The 18,094-nt window shown below is 36.0% G+C and overlaps 1 protein-coding gene across 1 annotated transcript in view; it reads right to left on the reverse strand.

Annotated features, from left to right (window-relative positions):
• Positions 1 to 2,933: 2,933 nt before the first annotated feature.
• Positions 2,934 to 18,094, reverse strand: part of CTNNA3 (catenin alpha 3) — a 1,586,247-nt gene continuing 1,571,086 nt past the window's right edge. The window contains exon 19 of the mRNA XM_082673107.1: positions 2,934 to 4,204. Within this exon, the coding sequence (XP_082529233.1) occupies positions 3,917 to 4,204 (288 nt within the window). The 3' untranslated portion in view covers positions 2,934 to 3,916. The remainder of the gene's footprint in view (positions 4,205 to 18,094) is intronic.

Below are 18,094 nucleotides of genomic sequence, written 5' to 3' on the forward strand. Positions count from 1 at the left end.
GAATTACTTACAATGAAGGTGAAACAGGCTGGCAGCTCTGCAAGGACTTCACTAGAGAAAGGTAAATATCACCAGGAAAAGTCTCGATCTCACTCTACACATTCTGCCACTGTACAGAAATATGTATCCATGGGAACCACAGTGCCTAGCACGGAAGTGTTCATTTGACACCGAAAAAGATAAGAATGTTTTCTGGAATAGAAAAAAAAAAAGAAAAAAGATAATGGCATTGGGAATTAAAATTAATAATTTTAACTAGAATGCTACAGAATGTATTAATCAATTGATATGTGGGACGGTCTCCTAAGGGGATGAGAGATGAGCGAGAGAGATTTTGGACTAAGAGGGAAGGACATTATTTGGGGGTAATTGATTGGGATGAGCAGGCCTGCTGCATCATTCTGGTAGCAAACTGTCAGCAGTTTATAGGAAGATACGGAGCTCAGGGATGGTGAGATGAAAAGACCACCCTGAATGTGAAGGTGTAGGAAGCCACTGGAAATACTTTCTCTGTTGTCAGACATTAGTCTTTTCAGCCACTCATTAAATTTGAGGAGTACTAATTATTAGGTTTGAGGCCCAGATTGGGCACTTAACGGTGTGTTCACAATTTTAAATATCTTGCTTTACTGTGACTTGAAAACTGACCTCTCTGAAGATGTTAAGTGTGCAAGGATGTCAGCCTGACGACGCGGGCCTTTCTATAGAGTTGTGGAGGTACTTACCCCTCATACAGAAGGAGTTTTATGGGGAACGTATATGTTATCTTAATACTGATAAATTCAGAGATTTGCAAAGACCAGAAGGCAATTTTAAGAATATTGTATTTTCTAATACATTCACAGTTTTCGTTCATGTCATAAGACAAGCAGAAAGGGAATAATTAACAAATTTCCTTAGAAGTTTAGTGTTTGAATTTTTTTCCAGACTCATTCATTTAGTCCATTAGAAAGAAGGAAATATTTTAAGCCATTAATTTCCACTTGTGATAAGTAAAAGGGAAAGATTTATATTTATCACCTTTCCTATTTAATGGAAACCTTCCAGTTTTTCTAACTAAAAAATCTTGAGTGGATTCACAGATATTTTCTAACTTATCATTCTGATTTCAGTCTAATGTTTGCCAGTGATGCTGGTGGCTAACCAGGACGGAACTGCTGTCCTTCAAAGGTGATATAAACCCTCTCCTCCCTCCCAAAGACTTTTTTTCCTTCATAAATTAACATAACTCAATTTCACTAAAAGAGAAAGGTGAGTTTTGATTAGCAAGATAAAGCAAAAGTATCATTAGAAGAAGCACCAGTCTCTGTGATGCAATTTCAAAAGATGCATAGATGGGCCATCAAGCAATCACTCTCATTAAGAAATTTCTGTCATTCCCCTGCCAGAAGAAGGGCTTAGTTATAAATACATACACCACCTTCATACTTACTGATTAGATTCATTTAACTATGTTTTATAATGGGAGGATTTGTTAATATATTTGCTGCTAATTTTTCTTCTAAGTATTATACTATTAGCGGGTTTGAATTGAATTAAATCCTGAAATGCTGCCCACTGCAGGAGTTGAGTCAGGTGGACAGATGTCCTTCTCAGCTCTGTACATCTTGTTCTTATTGCACCTCTGATTACTGCACCAGACTTTACTCCTGGGACATTCTCCAAGTTAATGTTGTTTTTTTTTTAATTAAGTTTTGCTTAATTATAGTTGTTTGCTTTGAGCTAAGCTGGAAATCCCTCTACTTTGAAGAGGAGGACTTGTTCACATCTCATTTTTAAAGAGTCATTTTCTTAAGGTAGATACAGAGGTTATTTGATAAGTGTATAATTTCAAATTAGTTATGTTCTTTTGGCATCGAGCGCTGCATTCTAAACTCTAACCTGTGGAAAGCTGATGTAGAATTAAACAGACATTAGATTTTGTAAATGAGACTCTTACGATGCTTGAGCATGTGGCCTTAGGAACTAAGATATACTAGTAGTTTGGTAATTTTTTAAGAAATTATTTTCTCAACTAAATTGTAAATTTACACTTCTACCTGACAAAAGGAAGTGTCATAGAGGTAACTCCTGTAATGTCTATCTTAGAACAGAAAATGATGGTAGCATGTCAACAAAAGAAATTCCCTGTTTTGCCTCAGTTAGCTAGCTAGTCCTGGACAGTATAATTACCTGGATTCTCTAATTCCTTTCTACACTGCCTTTTCTTTTAGGGAGTGGACTCTGTCCAGAATAATATTGATCGTGGGCCAGTGCACACTGCAAGAGAGGCAGGAGCGTATTGCTTTCACTCTTAGAAAGTGTATGTATCAATACTGAGCCCAGGTAACCTAGCATTTTGGAAGAACAATATAACATATTACAATGAAAAGTTTACATTTTCCCCATAATTTATTAACATATTGACCGATTAAATCCCTTTCCCATACCATTTTGTTCAACATACTCCCATACCATTTTGTTCAACATACCACACACATCATGCTCTCAACCTTTATGCCTTCTTAACGTTTCACACATTCTTTTACCCAAACTGGCCCTCCTAACATCAGCTGATGTTGCATGTTTAAACTTTACCTAGTCAAACTAAGATGACATGGCTGTTGAAACAGTTCATTGATGGAAATGTTTTACAAGGTGAAGTTACGACGTGGGTATAATTTTGATAAAGTAGAATAGGAAATTCATGTTTAAAATCCTGTGAATGGGAACTCTATGCATGAGAAAAGGTAAAACTGAAACTTAACTCCTCCAGAGACAGACAGACAGAAAGAAGTAGAAAGAGAGAAGCAACGCACTAGACTCTGAAACTATTATAAAGTGCATTATGAACTCAATTCGGCATCAGCACAATGATTGCAGTTATCAAATGACCTCAGACTTCTATTTTAAAAAATGTTATTAAAATCACTCCAGCTTCATTGCCACTAGCTCTACTTCAGCGTTCAGCGGTACCACACACATGTTTTGAGTTATATTTTACTCAATGACAAAAAATATTTTTCAAACTGGCCTTTTCCTTTTAATTACACTTGCAGGGTGATACAAACGGAGTCATGCAGAACTCCTTGCATTTCTGTTATCAGTCATAACTCGCTTGGGGATAGAGTTAAATGCCCATTTCCCCAACGGATGATAACACTTCCTCCATATATGTAGTATTCCGGTGGGCCTTTTTAAATCCAGAACTCAACGTGCAGAACAGCTGAGCACAGTGGAGTCCTGAAATGCACACTTGTGGCATGAAAACTCACTGTAAACTTTATAATGTTAATAAATTGTTTCATAAATAATTAAGGTGGACCTTGAAAATCCAGAAAGTAACTTGATTGCTCAAGCTTGGTTAGTTTCTGGTGGATATTAGCCCAATCAGTTGACAACAGTTGTTACAAATATCTAGAGATTGAATTTTTTTTTTTTTCCTGTAGAAGGAATCACACATGTCTGTCAGGTTACATCAGATAAAGGAAGTATGGAGATTAAATGGGAGAGTATTTTATGAAATCTTTTGTTTCCGTTGAAAACCAAGTCAAGAGCTCATATCACTATTTTAATTTAAAATGAAGAGGGTGAGTATACTTAAACTGGTACAGGTGAACAGGACTCATTTGAGTCTCCTGTGTTCATTTAGTAATGAATATAAGATATTCTCCGTGATGGGAGAGGCTGAATGACCCTGAAGATTTCATTCATTCAGCAAGCATCTGTTGATTCCTTATTAGGTGCTGGCCATGCAGAAATGACAGTGGCATGATCCCCAAGATACGTTGCTCGTGTTGGTTAGCCTTTCAGTGTTTTACATTATTTGTGGGTTAAATTCTAAGTTAGTGAACTTACAGAACTAATTAAGTGTAAAAATAAAGCAGTGTGTTTAGCCAGGACTTTGTCATATAAACACTAGAGTAGAATAGTGGTTTCAGTAGATATGTCTTCCTCTAAATTCACTCATCACTTGCACTGGGTGGAGTTTTTTCTTTGCTGAGCCTCGTCTGACAGCTGCATAAGTTTCCTCTGGTTTCTCTCTTTTAATCAAGGGTTTTTTTGCAGGAGCCTTCATTCTCCACATAACAACTGGGTGCCGGGGCCCAGCAGGACTCTGAATTCGGATGATCTTGGTTGAGGCAATGTAAGACATTTTCACTGTTTGCACTACAGCATTCATTAAATTTTTGGCTGCTTGGATCAGGGAGGTGACACTGTCCAACTGTAGAAAAAAACCAAAAAGCAAACTATTATTCAGAGAATGTAATCAGGAATTTAAAGAGATTTAATGTTACAGAAAATGAAATGTGCCACTTTGTTTTTATCCCAGAAACGAATGAGTTATTCCTCATTTTATACACCTAGGTAAATTATCACATCAGTCTATTTTTAATCATTTATCTAGTCATCTGAGGCATAAGTAGTTCCATATTCTATTTTCTAAGATGATAGCTTAGATTTTTTTTTCTTGGTTTTCAGTGAAATCAATTCTGTACCTTCTATATCATACCATAAGAACCAGATGGTCACTGCTTTCTTTGTAATGGATCTCCATACTTCCAGGGTTAATGTTCACCCCTTTTGTAAGAAATGACTGTCTACAGTAAAAGCTATATATAAGTAACTTAATAAAACAACAACTGAAAAATCTTCTCAGGGAATTCACAGTCTACGATAAATATCATACACACATATGCATATACACATGCATGTATACCACTCATTTTCATGAATATTTCCCAAATAATTCCACCTACAAGAGTCTCTTTTTTAAAAACACATAATTCTTAACACCTATCAGGCAGTGTATTAAAACAGATCTTTTCAGTCAAAGTTGGTTTAAATTCCAGATCTGCCTGCCATTTAGTAACATAAACAAATCATTTAACTGTTTTCTCCTAGTTTCCTCAGATGTAAAATAGGAAAAGAGTACTTATTGAAGTTAAATAACATGTGTAAAGAGCCTAGTAGACTGCCACAAAGTTGTTATTATTTCCTTTGTTTCTTGGGAAGGCTGACAAAATTGCTTAATTATAAAGATATACCGATGAAATTACTAAAAGACACCTTTTCCCACATGATTGTATTTTGTAATTGTTGTTACGTTTTCTGGGTTGTTCACTAAAACCATCTCAGGGCAAAACGAGGTGATAGTCCTAGAATCTTGCAAAATACTTTAGCGCTAAGGCCAGTTGGTTCATTTTTATATAAATAATGCCTCTTCCATTATTTTAGTTTGGCAGATTGTCACCCACAGCCAACTCACACAGGAAGATGTGCTTCCACTGTCACCTGGCTGTGATGTGTGCTGTCAGGGTGAGGCTCAAACACTGCCTCTGTAGTTACTGAAATCCATCAGCAGCTGACTGGCCTGAGTACTCTACTCAGTTTGCAGTTCGAGGAATCTCATCTCACACAGAATAAATGAGCGAAGGAAAGTAGTAAGCTCAGGTTATGTGCCTGGGGCAGTGGTCTAGCTGGCTGCTTCCTCAGTGAAAAATTTAATTAGCCCCATTATAATGCTAACCCTGAAATCCTTAAAAAGGTAACACCAAAAAATATGTAATTTGAAAGGCAGTAATACTTGAAAACTACACATCTTTGAGTCTTTTTACTTACTGAAGCCAGAAATGTAAAATCTTTGTATGTGTCAGGAATGACAAAATCTTTTGACAAACATTAAACAGGATTTCATGAAGCACTCACATGTATTTCACAGAACACTCGGAACTTCTGAATCTGTACACAACTTAAAAAAAAAAAAGACAGACTTTGAATAGAATAACACACTTCGTAATGAACGTTACACTGTGGACAAACTGCATGCTAAAATCTGCTGTTTAATAATTAGCAGTTTTCATTAAAGACCTCCTAGAACTAGTTAGATTCTGAAAGTCGTTTCCAATCTCACTGTAGTAAGAAGAAAGTTTTTCTAAGTGATAGATCAACCTGAATAGTATTGAGGATCCTTGGTCATCTCTTTCAAACATGAAACTATTTGGTGTATTCTCAGGGCTCTGTGCTGCCATTAAGTCTTCTGGAGAAGAAGGTCCTAGGGACCTGCTGTCATTCAAGATTTCACCAGGGCCTCTGGCCTTCCCACCCTAAAACTTACATTCTCTTCTCCTTTTGACTCTGGAATCTTGTCATGTATAGACTGTATTTATTTCATTTGCTTTTGAAGCAAATGAACCCACCCATACAAGTGGGTTTTATACATAAACCTATAGTCTTGAAAGGAGGTTTAAGTAATTCATGACTTAAAATGTGGAAACTGACTTGTCTTCTTTCCTCACTGAATCAGCAAAGCCCTGTCTGTGCCATTGTGGTTTCTTATTCTGGCCTCTGACAAATCTTTTTCTTTAAAACTCCTAAATGACTGTAGTAGGACTTCTCCTCCAGTAGACTGAAGAAAACCACAGAACAAATTATCCCTCTAGGAGAGCATGAAAACTAGTTTTGCAGACAGAGTAGGACAATTGCTGCAAGAATACTGTTATTTCACGAGGAAAGCTTGTAAGACATTCTATGAGGATCTTTGAGGTCCAAGAGCTATATGCCCTAAGAGGCCTGACTTTTTGCTATTAGCCAAATCACAGGCCACACAGTAAGGGGCACAGACAAGCCAAGCAAATGGTAGGGAATTTTGTTTGAGGCCCAAGCAGTGCCTCAGGCCTACTCATAGAGAATAACTGCACAATTTCATGTCTCCAAAAAGTATTTTAAGTCCTCTTACCAGGCTTAGTTTAATGAAAAATCCTCCAAGGGAAGAATTCAGAAGAATTCCCTTTGTGGAAACAAAGCATATTTGAGTAGGCTAATGTACCACTTTGGGATCTCTGTGTTCGATTTCTTGAACAAAGTTCTCTGAATTTCACGAGTGTACCTGTGCCAGCGAGAATGTTATTTTACTCTAAAGGCCTGGTAAGCCAGTCAGACTATAAAACTCAGGTCCAAAAATTCTCTTACCATTACAAATTGCTTTCATCAACTGAAAAGGCTTCTACGTAAATGTAACTTGAAATGTTTGCCATAAAACGAGCTATTTTTCCTAACATCTGGTAACAATCCTCTCTGATTTGGATGAAGAGTTCTTGATCAGGGTATCAACTGAGAAATGAAATGGCTTCTAAGGCCCTGAAACCTCCTAAGGTTATATGTAAATATTTGCATGCAAGTACATATAAGCAGCTTCCTGTTGCCTTCTTTCCATAAACGTGGATGAGGTTAAAAAAAAATAAGATCTTGATACAAATTAAAGGCCTGTGATCTACATAAACTGGAAGTCTGTTCTCCTACCATAGTAAATAGGAATATAGCCATCCTTCTTATGGTAGTGACCTGTGCTTATTCTTACAATACTGATGTGGTTTCAAAATAACTGAACTTAAGGGTCTGTTAACGTCACAATAAGATCTTCAATATTGTCGATGTTCAAAAGTAAATCGGACATAGTTCATAAGTTCTGCCTCTTTTTTTTTTTTGAGGATCTACATGAATATAGAGATGATGCCCAGTGTTAGCTCGAACTGCAAGATGTATTTTGCAAATAATCCAAATTAAGACCATCTAAATAGAGTCCTTCTCAATATTATCGCTCGACAGATCTTAGTTCATTTTATGGTAATGTCTCTTTTGTGCTTTGTGGTAGGTGATCTGTGATTTCAGTTAAGCTACAGTACAAATCTGTCCAGTTCTAAGAATGTTTTCAGACAAAAGGCTTGGTCCTAGTTAGACATGTGTCTGCAAGCCTTTGTTGTGGAAAAGGGTTAGAACAACAATAAAAGGTATGTTCTTTTCCCTCATAAAATGTCAAAATTTTGTTCATGTATACATAAAATGGCTGGATCTTTTTACAAAACTCGAAGTTAAATACCTGTGATAAAAGTCCTCAACAACCACATCAGAGTGGAATGTTTGCTGGCAAATCTTTGTTCAGATCTTACTGTAATTATTGACAGTTAAGAGGAGTATCCAAGAAAGACATGCTAATTATTCCTTCTTTTAATTTTGTAAGTTCCTCATCCACGTTATGTCAGAACACCAGAATGTCTTGTACTATACCACTCTAACTCTCCACGTTCTGGGTACAAGACCTTTGTCAGAAATGTGTTTTGCACGAGGTTGCTACCTCCCACTGATGTAGATCCCATACCCTTGCGCCTGGGCTGTCACCTGGGGAAAGCATAGATAGCTCCCCACCCCCTGTGTGAAGTGCCATGGCAACTACAGTTGCTGGGACTCCTGTGGAGACAAAAGCCTGGTGTTGCCTGGAGAAATATATTTCCTGTCCTATAACCTTCTAGGTAAACTGGTGCCAAGGTAGCCTATGATATTCTTGTAAGTCTCAATGTTTACCTGAACTTAAAGACCCCTGGTGGATGTAGCACCTGCACAAAAGTAGTACTTGAAAGGCAAATGTGTGCGGTTTGGCTCCAAGTATGACAGCTTATAATAATTGTATTGTGTGCCTCCTATGTGCTGGCGCTGTTCTAAACAGCTGACATACATTAACTCACAGCAATCCTATGAGGTAAGTACTATTATCTCCATTTTAAAGATGAGGAAACAAAGGAACTAGGTTTGGTAGCTATCTCAAGGCGACACAGCTATTAAATGGTAGAGTTGGAATTGGAGCCAAGGCAGCGTTGTTCAAGTACCTGGTACTTTTACCCATTACACAACACTGCCTCTCAGTAAAATGTCACTTCCGATGTGTGTTTATTTTCAGATATTGTATAGTTGAAGAAATTGCACCAACATTAATACAATGTCTAAAATTTAAAAAAAATGACTATTCGATAACTGTTTTTAGAAAGGTTATAGAATTTTTGTATGCATGTTGGTACTAAGAAAAATGAGGGTATCTTACTTGCCAATGTATTTTGTTAGGATGATAGTTTGATAATGTTTATACTCCATTATTTTCCAAGCAGCGTGCTTTTGAAAGAGTAAATAGAAATACTCAGTCATCCTCATAAGCCCCAAACAGTTTGAAGACTTGGAGATTAAAGATATTTTCTAAAAAAACCTTTTAAAATGTAGATCTCAGTAAACATATCAATAAGGCAAAGATAAACCATAAACAAATCATATTATAGTTTCTAGGACATGGAATTGTATAACATTTACTTCATCTTTAAAATGTGTCATACTGTAAATACAAAGAAAACTTTTTTTTTCTGATTCTCAAACAAAATTAAATTTGTTTGCCTTGGTTTTGCAGTAGAAACCAGAATTTTGTCCCCAGACCCTGGAGTTGCTCGCTAACCTGTACTTAGTTTTAAAATGCTCAGTTAAAGTATTTGGAAATAAGGTTAACATAGGTAAGTAACGTTAAAGGGCATTACATATGTGTGTTGGTAGATAACAAGTGACAGCTTAAATATTTCTTAAAAGTAAACAGTGTTATAGTCTTTCTAACTTATGATTGATCTAATAATGGTAGTTGTACACCATAGGAAATATTTAAATACACATTTGTTGGCAAAAATACATCATCTAATTCAACATGTTTTTAGTATCCACCCTGAACTTTTCTTGAGGACCTAATTTTATCCAAATACGTGCTTAACACATTCTTTTGTTTCTGAACAGATTTTTAGAAGAATGGCCTGTATTGAAAACATTCTCCTTTTTAGGTTGCATTCAAAAATGTTAAAGAGCCAGCCTGCCTTAATGGGAAAATCAAATAAGGGGCTTTGTTAAGGCTAGTCAAAATGGAGTTATACATCCAAATTGAAATTGTCAAGCTTATAATTAAATTGAGAAGGTGGCGCCTTCTTTGAATATGAAGAGTTATTCCACTGGGCCACTGATAGGATTCATCTTGTAAATTTGTCCTTTGCCAGCTCTCCATCAGATCATAACAGAAAAGGACAACTTAAGTTGAAAGGGGGAAAATCAATGTATGGAATAACTAAAGAAATTTAACACTGAAAGGGCCATACATGAAGTGAAATATGACATTTATTCAGTTGTAATATATTGTCTTGTCAAAAAGCAATTTTCAGATCTTACTGTTTTCTAAAGCACATCTTCCAGGCCAAAAACATTTTATGTCATCTTAAAAGGAAATAATAAAAAACATAACACCAATTCAGGTGGCTACTCAGAATGCTTTTTAATTCTATCTGAAATGGCCTATTTTGGAAATACTATTGGTAATGTTAGTGATTAGCTATCCTATAGTCATGTTGGCTTAAAGGCAAATGATTAGCTGAAGAACTAATTTTCTATAACAATTATACCCCAGCTACTAGTTACACAGATTCTTTACTAAGTACTGCTAGCAGGAGGGGCTGGGTTTGGCATGGTTCTCTGACCTTCTGTGTTTCAGCCTGTGCCGTTCTTCTCTCCAGCATCAGGCAGCGCTCTGAGTTCTGCCCTTTTCACAGACATCTACTGATAATACTCAACCTGACATCTTAGTGACGTTGCAAGGACTCTGTGCTGAGAGTAAGAAAGCACCGTTGTTGGTCCTAGATCGTACACTCATCTCTTGCATGACCACAGGTAAGGAAAAACTAGGTTGTGTGAAGCTAAAAATCCAAAGAGCATCGTTCTCCAATCCATGTAAGGACTTCCATTTCATAGACCTTCTCACATTCCTCAGTACTATTTTTCCACCTGTCTTGATCATCATCATTCTACCATTTTAATCCCTCTAGTTGCAGTAGTAAACATTTCTTAGCTTGCTTCTGTCTGCTACAACCAACCAGTAGAAGACAGATGTCCATGTTCCCAGCACTGATCCATAGGTTACTCTCTCTTAGAGAATCCCCTCATTGGCCAGATGGGTTTCTAGATAAATTGGTGGCCACCAAGCTGAAGCTGACAGACAATGCTTTTGTGTCTTTAGCCAATTATTGCACCCATTCTACCCAAGCACTGTTTCAAACTTCCACTCTAATCAAACCTTTGTCACCTCGCATTCTCACTTGTTCTGCAGATTACTTCACTTAAAATATAAAACAAACAAGAAAGCAAGCAGACAAAATAGTAACAAAAACAGAAGCAGCAAAATGAAACTGCCTGAACTTGTCCTTAATTCTTGTCCATTTTTATTAAAATGAAAGTTATCTCTTTTTCTCTCTATAAATGATACTTCTAATTATACCCTAGATTCTATTCCCTCTCTGCCTTCTTGGAGATTTTGCACAATTACTAATTATTTTCTACCAATGCATCTTCATTCTATTTCTTTCTATTGGCTTTTTCACTGTAGTATTTGTTTATTTTTTATATTTTTATTGAAGTATAGTTGATTTACAATGTTAGTTTCAGGTGTACAACACAGTGATATAGATCATAATACATTAAAGCTTTTACAACATATTGGCTATATTCCCTGTGCTGTACATTATTACATACTGTATCTTATTTATTCATACATAGCAGTTTGTATCTCTTAATCCCATACCCCTATCTTGTGTCTCCCCACTGTTAATCACTAGTTTATTCTCTATATCTGTGAGTCTGTTTCTGTTTTGTTATACTGACATTTGTTGTATTTTTAGATTCCACCTATAAGTGAAAAAATACAGTGTTTGTCTTTCTGTCTGACTTACTTCACTAAGCATAATATGGTACAGGTCCATCCATGTTATTGCAAATGGCAAAATCTCATTCTTTTTTATGGCTGAGTAATGTTCTGTTTTCCTGACACACACACACACACACACACACACACACACACACACACACACACACACACACACACACACACACACACACACACACACACACACACACCACATCTACTTTATCCATTTATCTTTTGATAGATGTTTAGTTGCTTCCATATCTTGGCTACTGTAAATAATGCTGCTCTGAACATTGGGCTGCATGTATCTTTTCAAATTAATGTTTTCATTTTCTTTGGATATATATCCAGGAGTGGAACTGCTGGATCATGTGGTAGTTCTATTTTTAATTTTTTGAGGAGCCTCCATACTGTTTTCCACAAACCAATTTACATTCCCAATAACACTGAACTAGGGTTCTCTTTCTCTACATACTCACCAACGTTTATCATTTCTTGTCTTTTTGATGGTAGCCATTCTGACCAGTGTGAGGTGATATCTCATTGTGGTCTTGATTTGCATCTCCCTGATGATTAGAAATGTTGAGCATCTTTTATGTGCCTGTTTGCCATTGGTATATCTTCTTTGTAAAATGTCTATTCAGATCTTCTGCCCATTTTTTAATATGGATTGTTTTTTGGATACTGAGCTGTATGAGATGTTTATTTGTTTTGGAAATTAACCTCTTATATGACATATCTCTTGCAGATATCTTCTCCAATTCAGTTGGTTGTGTTTTCATTTTATTGTTGGCTTCCTTTACTGTGCAAAAGTTTTTAAGTTTGATGAGGTCCCATTTGTTTATTTTTGCTTTTGTTTATCTTGCCTGAGGACACAGATCCAAAACAATACGTCTAAGGCTTATGTCAAAAAGTATACTGCCTATGTCTTGTTTTAGGAGTTTTACGGTTTCAGGTCTTATGTTAGGTCTTTAATCCATTTTGAATTTATTTCTGTATATGGTGTGAGAAAATGTTATAATTCCATACTTTAAAAAAATTTATTTTATATTGAAATATAGTTGATTTACAATGTTGTTAGTTTCAGGTGTACAGCAAAGTGATTCAGTTATACATATATGTATCTATTCTTTTTCAGATTCTTTTCCCATATAGGTTATTACAGAGCATTCAGTAGAGTTCCCTGTGCTATACAGTAGGTCCTTGTTGATTACTTATTTTATATATAGTAGTGTGCATATATTAATCCCAACCTCCTAATTTATCCCTCCCCACCACCTTTCCCCTTTGGTAACCATAAGTTTGTTTTCTAAGTCTGTGGGTCTGTTTCTGTTTTTGCAATTTCATTCTTTTACACGTAGCTGTCCAGTTTTCCCAGCACCACTTGAAGAGACTTTCTTTCCCTGTTGTATATTTTTGCCTCCTTTGTCATAGATTAATTGACCATAAGTTCATGAGTTTATTTTTGGGCTCTCTATTCTGTTCCATTGATCTATGTGTCTGTTTTTGTGCCAGTACTCCACTGTTTTGACTGCTGTAGCTTTGTAGTATAGTCTGAAGTCAGGAAGCATGATAACTTTCAGCTTTCTTCTTTTGTCTCAAGATTGCTTTGGCTATGTGAGGTCTTTTGTAGTTCCAAATAAATTTCAGGATTATTTGTTCTAGCTCTGTGCAAAATGTTGTGGGTATTTTGATAGGGATTGTATTAAATCTGTAGATTGCTTTGGGTAGTATGGATATTTTTAACAATATTCATTTTTCCAGTTCATAAACATGGGATCTTTCCATTTATTTATATCATCTTCAGTTTCTTTCATCAATGTCTTATAGTATTCAGAATATAGATCTTGCACCTCTTTGGTTAAATTTATTCCTAAGTATTTTATACTTTTTTATGTGATTGTAAATGGGATTGTTTTCTTGACTTCTCTTTCTGCTAGCTCATTATTTGTATATAGAAAATCAACAGATTTCTGTATTATTAATCTTGTATCCTACAACTTTACTGAAATCATTTTATTTGTTCTAACAGCTTTTTGGTGGAGACTTTAGGGGTTTCTATATATCATGTCACCTGCAAATAGTGACGCTTTTACTTCTTCCCTTCCAATTTGGATGCCTTTTATTTCTTTTCTTCTCTGATTGCCACGGCCAGGACTTCAATACTGTGTTGAATAAAAGTGGTGATAGTATGCATCCTTGTCTTGTTCCTGATCTTAGAGGAAATGCTGTCAGTTTTTCACCACTTAGTATAGCGTTAGCTGTGGGTTTGTCATAAATGCCCTTTATTATGTTGAGGTATGTTCACTCTCTACCCACTTTGTGGAGAGTTTTTAACATGAATGGATGTAGAATTTTGTCAAAAGCTTTTTATGCATCATGTGATTTTTTTATGGTTCCTTTTGTGGATATTGAACCATCCTTGCATCCTTAGAATAAATCCCCCTTGATCATGATGTATGATCCTTTTAATATATTGTTGGATTTGATTTGCTAATATTTTGTTGAGGATTTTTGCATTATGTTAATCAGTGATACTGGCCTGTAATTTTCTTTTTAGTGATATCTTTGTCTGATTTTGATATCAAGCTAATGTTGTCTCATAGAATGAGTTTGAAAGCATTCTTTCCTCTACAAGTTTTTGGAATGGTTTGAGAAAGATAGTTGTTAACTAGTCTCTAAAAGTTGGTAGAATTCACTTGTAAAACCATATGGTCCTGGACTTCTGTTTGTTGGGATTTTCTTTTCTTTTTTTTTTTACTGATTCCATTTCATTAGTGATAATTGTTGTGTTCATGCTTTCTATTTCTTCCTGATTCAGTGTTGTGAGACTGCACATGTCTAGGAATTTGTTTCTTCTAGGTTGTCCATTTTATTGGCATATAGTTGTTCTTAGTGATCTCATGTAATCTTCTGTTTTTCTGTGGTGTCGGTCATAACTTCTCCTTTTCTATTTCTCATTTTACTGATTTGGGACCTCTATTTTTCTTGATGAGTCTGACTAAAGGTTTACCAATTTTGTTTATTTTTTAAAGAATCAGCTCTTAATTTCATTGATTTTTTTAATAGTCTCTATTTCATTTATTTCTCCTCTGAGCTTCATGATTTCTTTACTTCTACCACCTTTGGGTTTTGTTTTTTTCTTCTTTTTCTTGTTCCTTTAGTTGTAAGGTTAGGTTTTTTATTGGAGACTTTTCTTGTTTCCTGAATTGGTCTTGTATCACTATAAACTTTCCTCTTAGAACTACTTTTGCTGCATCCCATAGATTTTGTATCATTGTGTTTTGCTTTTATTTCTCTCCAGGTATTTTTTGATCTCTTCTTTGATTTCTTCAGTGATCCATTGGTTGTTTAGTAGCATATTGTTTAGCCTCCCCATGTTTGTGTTTTTAGCAGTTTTTTTTTTTTCTTATCGTTGATTTCTAGTCTCATAGAGCTTTGGTTGGAAAAGATGCTTGATATGATTTTCAATTTTCTTAAAATCTTTTTGGGATATAGGGCTAGAGTTGGAGGGGCTGGAGCCTGAGCCAGGTGCACACTGTGGCTTCTCCTATGCTCAGTGGCCATCACAGCCCTAATGGGGTTGGGAGTGAGACCCAAGGAGCTGGAGCTGAGGCCCTGAGAGAGCTGGGTTTCTCCTGCGTGTGGTGGCAGTCTCTGACTTGGTTTCAGATGTGGCCGGAACCTAGGGGCTTGAGGCTACACTTCTGTGCTTGTTTCATTTTTCCCTGTATGTATTCCTTGGCTGGAGACTGGATCATTTTTGGAGAGGTTGATGCCACACCACTGAGCTGGCCCCGCCCCTCCCAAATGGGCAAGAGATATATGCTCCTGTGATGGTGGTTTCTGCCTGGAGCTATCATTGCTCCCTCCAGAGTGTGTGCAAGGACAGATGAGAGAGTTGGGCGTGGCTGCCTCTGCCCTGATCAGAGGCAGGGCCGGGGTCTGAGCTGCCTCCATTCTCTCCAAGTTTGTGCACTCTTGTTGGCAATGGTTGCCTTGCACTAGTGGGGAGCAGCACTGAAGCAAGAGGGTCTGGAGTAGGAGCCTGGTGTAGGCTGAGGGGCACAGAGCCCCGGGCAGTTTTAAATTTGCTGCCTCTGTGCTGTGACTAAGCAAGTCTGTGTGTGTATTCTTCAAGAGTAGAGTCTTGGTTTCTTTCTTACAGCCCTCCAGTAATCCCCACCAGTTTTCAAACCAGCTAAGGGGGCTCATCTTGCCAGTGTCAAATCCCAGTAATATGTAGCTTGAACCATGTTTTCCCCTGGGAAGATCCCCTAGTCTGTGATATCCCTCCTCTTCTTTGTCCCCCACTAGGGATGTGTGTCTCAACCAGATCACTTCTCCTCCCTTCCTACCAGACTCCATGTGGATCTTTCTTTATAGCTTTGGTTGTAGAAGAGCAGTTCTACTAGGCCCCAGGTTGGTTTCATCAAGAGTTGCTGTACATGTAGTTGTAGTTTTGATGTGTTTTTGAGGGGAGGTGAGCCCAGTATCCTCCTACTCCTCCATCTTGATCTCTCTCCTCCTTCACTGTAGTATTTAAATGTTTTTGAAAGGTTTTCTATACTCCCTGACAATAGTTTCTTCACTTCTCACTTATTCTCAAGCAGTCAAACTCTTAGTACGTTTTCCCTTTTTTCTACTAGATACTGATAGATATATACACATATTAAATATATATGGTTTAATATATAATTAAAATATCTAACATTACATATGTGTTAAATATACAACACATGTTAAGTAATTTAATGTGTAATCTTGTATATTTGGTTTCTTTCAATCATTTCATTTATAAGATCAATTAATTCTCATTCTGCTATACTATTCCATTACATAAAGAGTATATAGTTTATTTAGCCATTTTTCTGTTGATGGACTTTTACATATTTTGGGGCTATTATGAGTAGCAATTTATAAATATTCTGGCATGTATGTTTTGGTGAACAAATATATGAAACTTTGTTGGGTAGATACCTGAGAGTACAATCGCAGAGTCATAAAAATGCATAGCCACAGATTTCCAAAGTGCTGTTGCAAATTTACACTCCCACCAGCAATATATGAGAGTTCCCATTGCAGCACAAGTTCACCTATGCCTTTTTCCCCATCATCTTTTTCACATTAGCCATTTTGTCAGGTTTATATTTAAGATTTTAATTGGCACTTCCCTGATAACTAATGAAGCTGAGCATATTCTTCTATGTTTCTACTAACCTGCATCTAGAGACCTTGCAGAATGCTCTTAATAATTCTTAAATATTTTTCCAGATTTTTGGATTTTCTTAGTATACAAAGCATGTCATCTATGAATACTGACAATTATATTTCTTCTTTTTTTCCCTTGCATTATTACACTACATAGAAATACCAGTACGGAAGTGGTGATACCAGGTATTATTTTATTCATCTTCCATACCAGAGAATAAGCATTGATTTCTTAGTTACCTCATGGACTAGATACTTTTTTGAATTTCCTGGTAAGAGAGGATTTACTAGTTTTCTTCTTATTTTCTACGTAAAATACTATTGTAATTCGAGAACATGCTCTGAATGATTTCAAAAATGTACTATTTGTTGAGGCTTTCTTTATGACCCAACATGTGGTCAAATTTGATATGTGTCAGGAATACAGGAAAGTAAACTTTAGTATTGCTATATCAGTGTTGTTTTATATCAGATAGTTTCCTTAAGCCTCTTCTCAGTCAAGCCCATCCCCATCCCAGGTTTCAGGTAACAACTGATCTTTGTATCACTATATAGATTAGATGTACCTTTTCTAGAGCTGTATACAAATGAAATTCTAGAGCATGTACTTTTTGTGTGTTTTACAAATACAATGCTGAGGGAAAGCAAGCTTCACCCATGTTACTGCATGTATCAGTAGTTTATTATGTTTATTGTTGAGGAGTATTAAATTTTATATGTATACCAAAACTTACTTATCCAATCATCTGTTGACTAGCATTTTTTTTTTTTTTTACAATTTTCATTATTATGAAAAAAGATGCTATGGCCATACTTGTACAATTATTTTGTATGTTTTTATTTATAGGAAACTATCAAAATGTTGATCAAAGTTATGTTACCATTTTAAATTACCACCAGCAATAATATTAAATTATAATTACTCTACATCCTAGGCCATATTTGGTTTTTTTGATCTTTTTAAATTTTAGACATTCTGGTGAGTATGAACTGAAATGTTACTGTGGCTTTTCTCTGATTGTTAATGATGTTGAGGCTATATTAGAGTACTTAATGAATATTCACACATCTTCTTTAACTGTTAAATATTTTGCTTCATTTTTTAGATTACCATCTTTCTAAAAGTTCTGGATACAAGTCCTTTGTATATTTTCTTCCAGTCTGATTTTTCTTTTCATGTTCTTGTCTGAGTCTCTTGAGACGTGCAAGTTTTTAAATTTGATGAAATATTTATCAAAGATTTTCTTTTATGATTTAGATGTTTGACGTTTTAGATTTATGTTTAAGGCCAGGGCCAACTTTGTATTGATTTCTGTTTATGGAGTGATGTAACAGTACATTTATTTCTTATTGATA

Source organism: Grampus griseus, assembly GCF_964374135.1.
Source record: "Grampus griseus genome assembly, chromosome: 16".
NCBI lineage: Eukaryota > Metazoa > Chordata > Mammalia > Artiodactyla > Delphinidae > Grampus > Grampus griseus.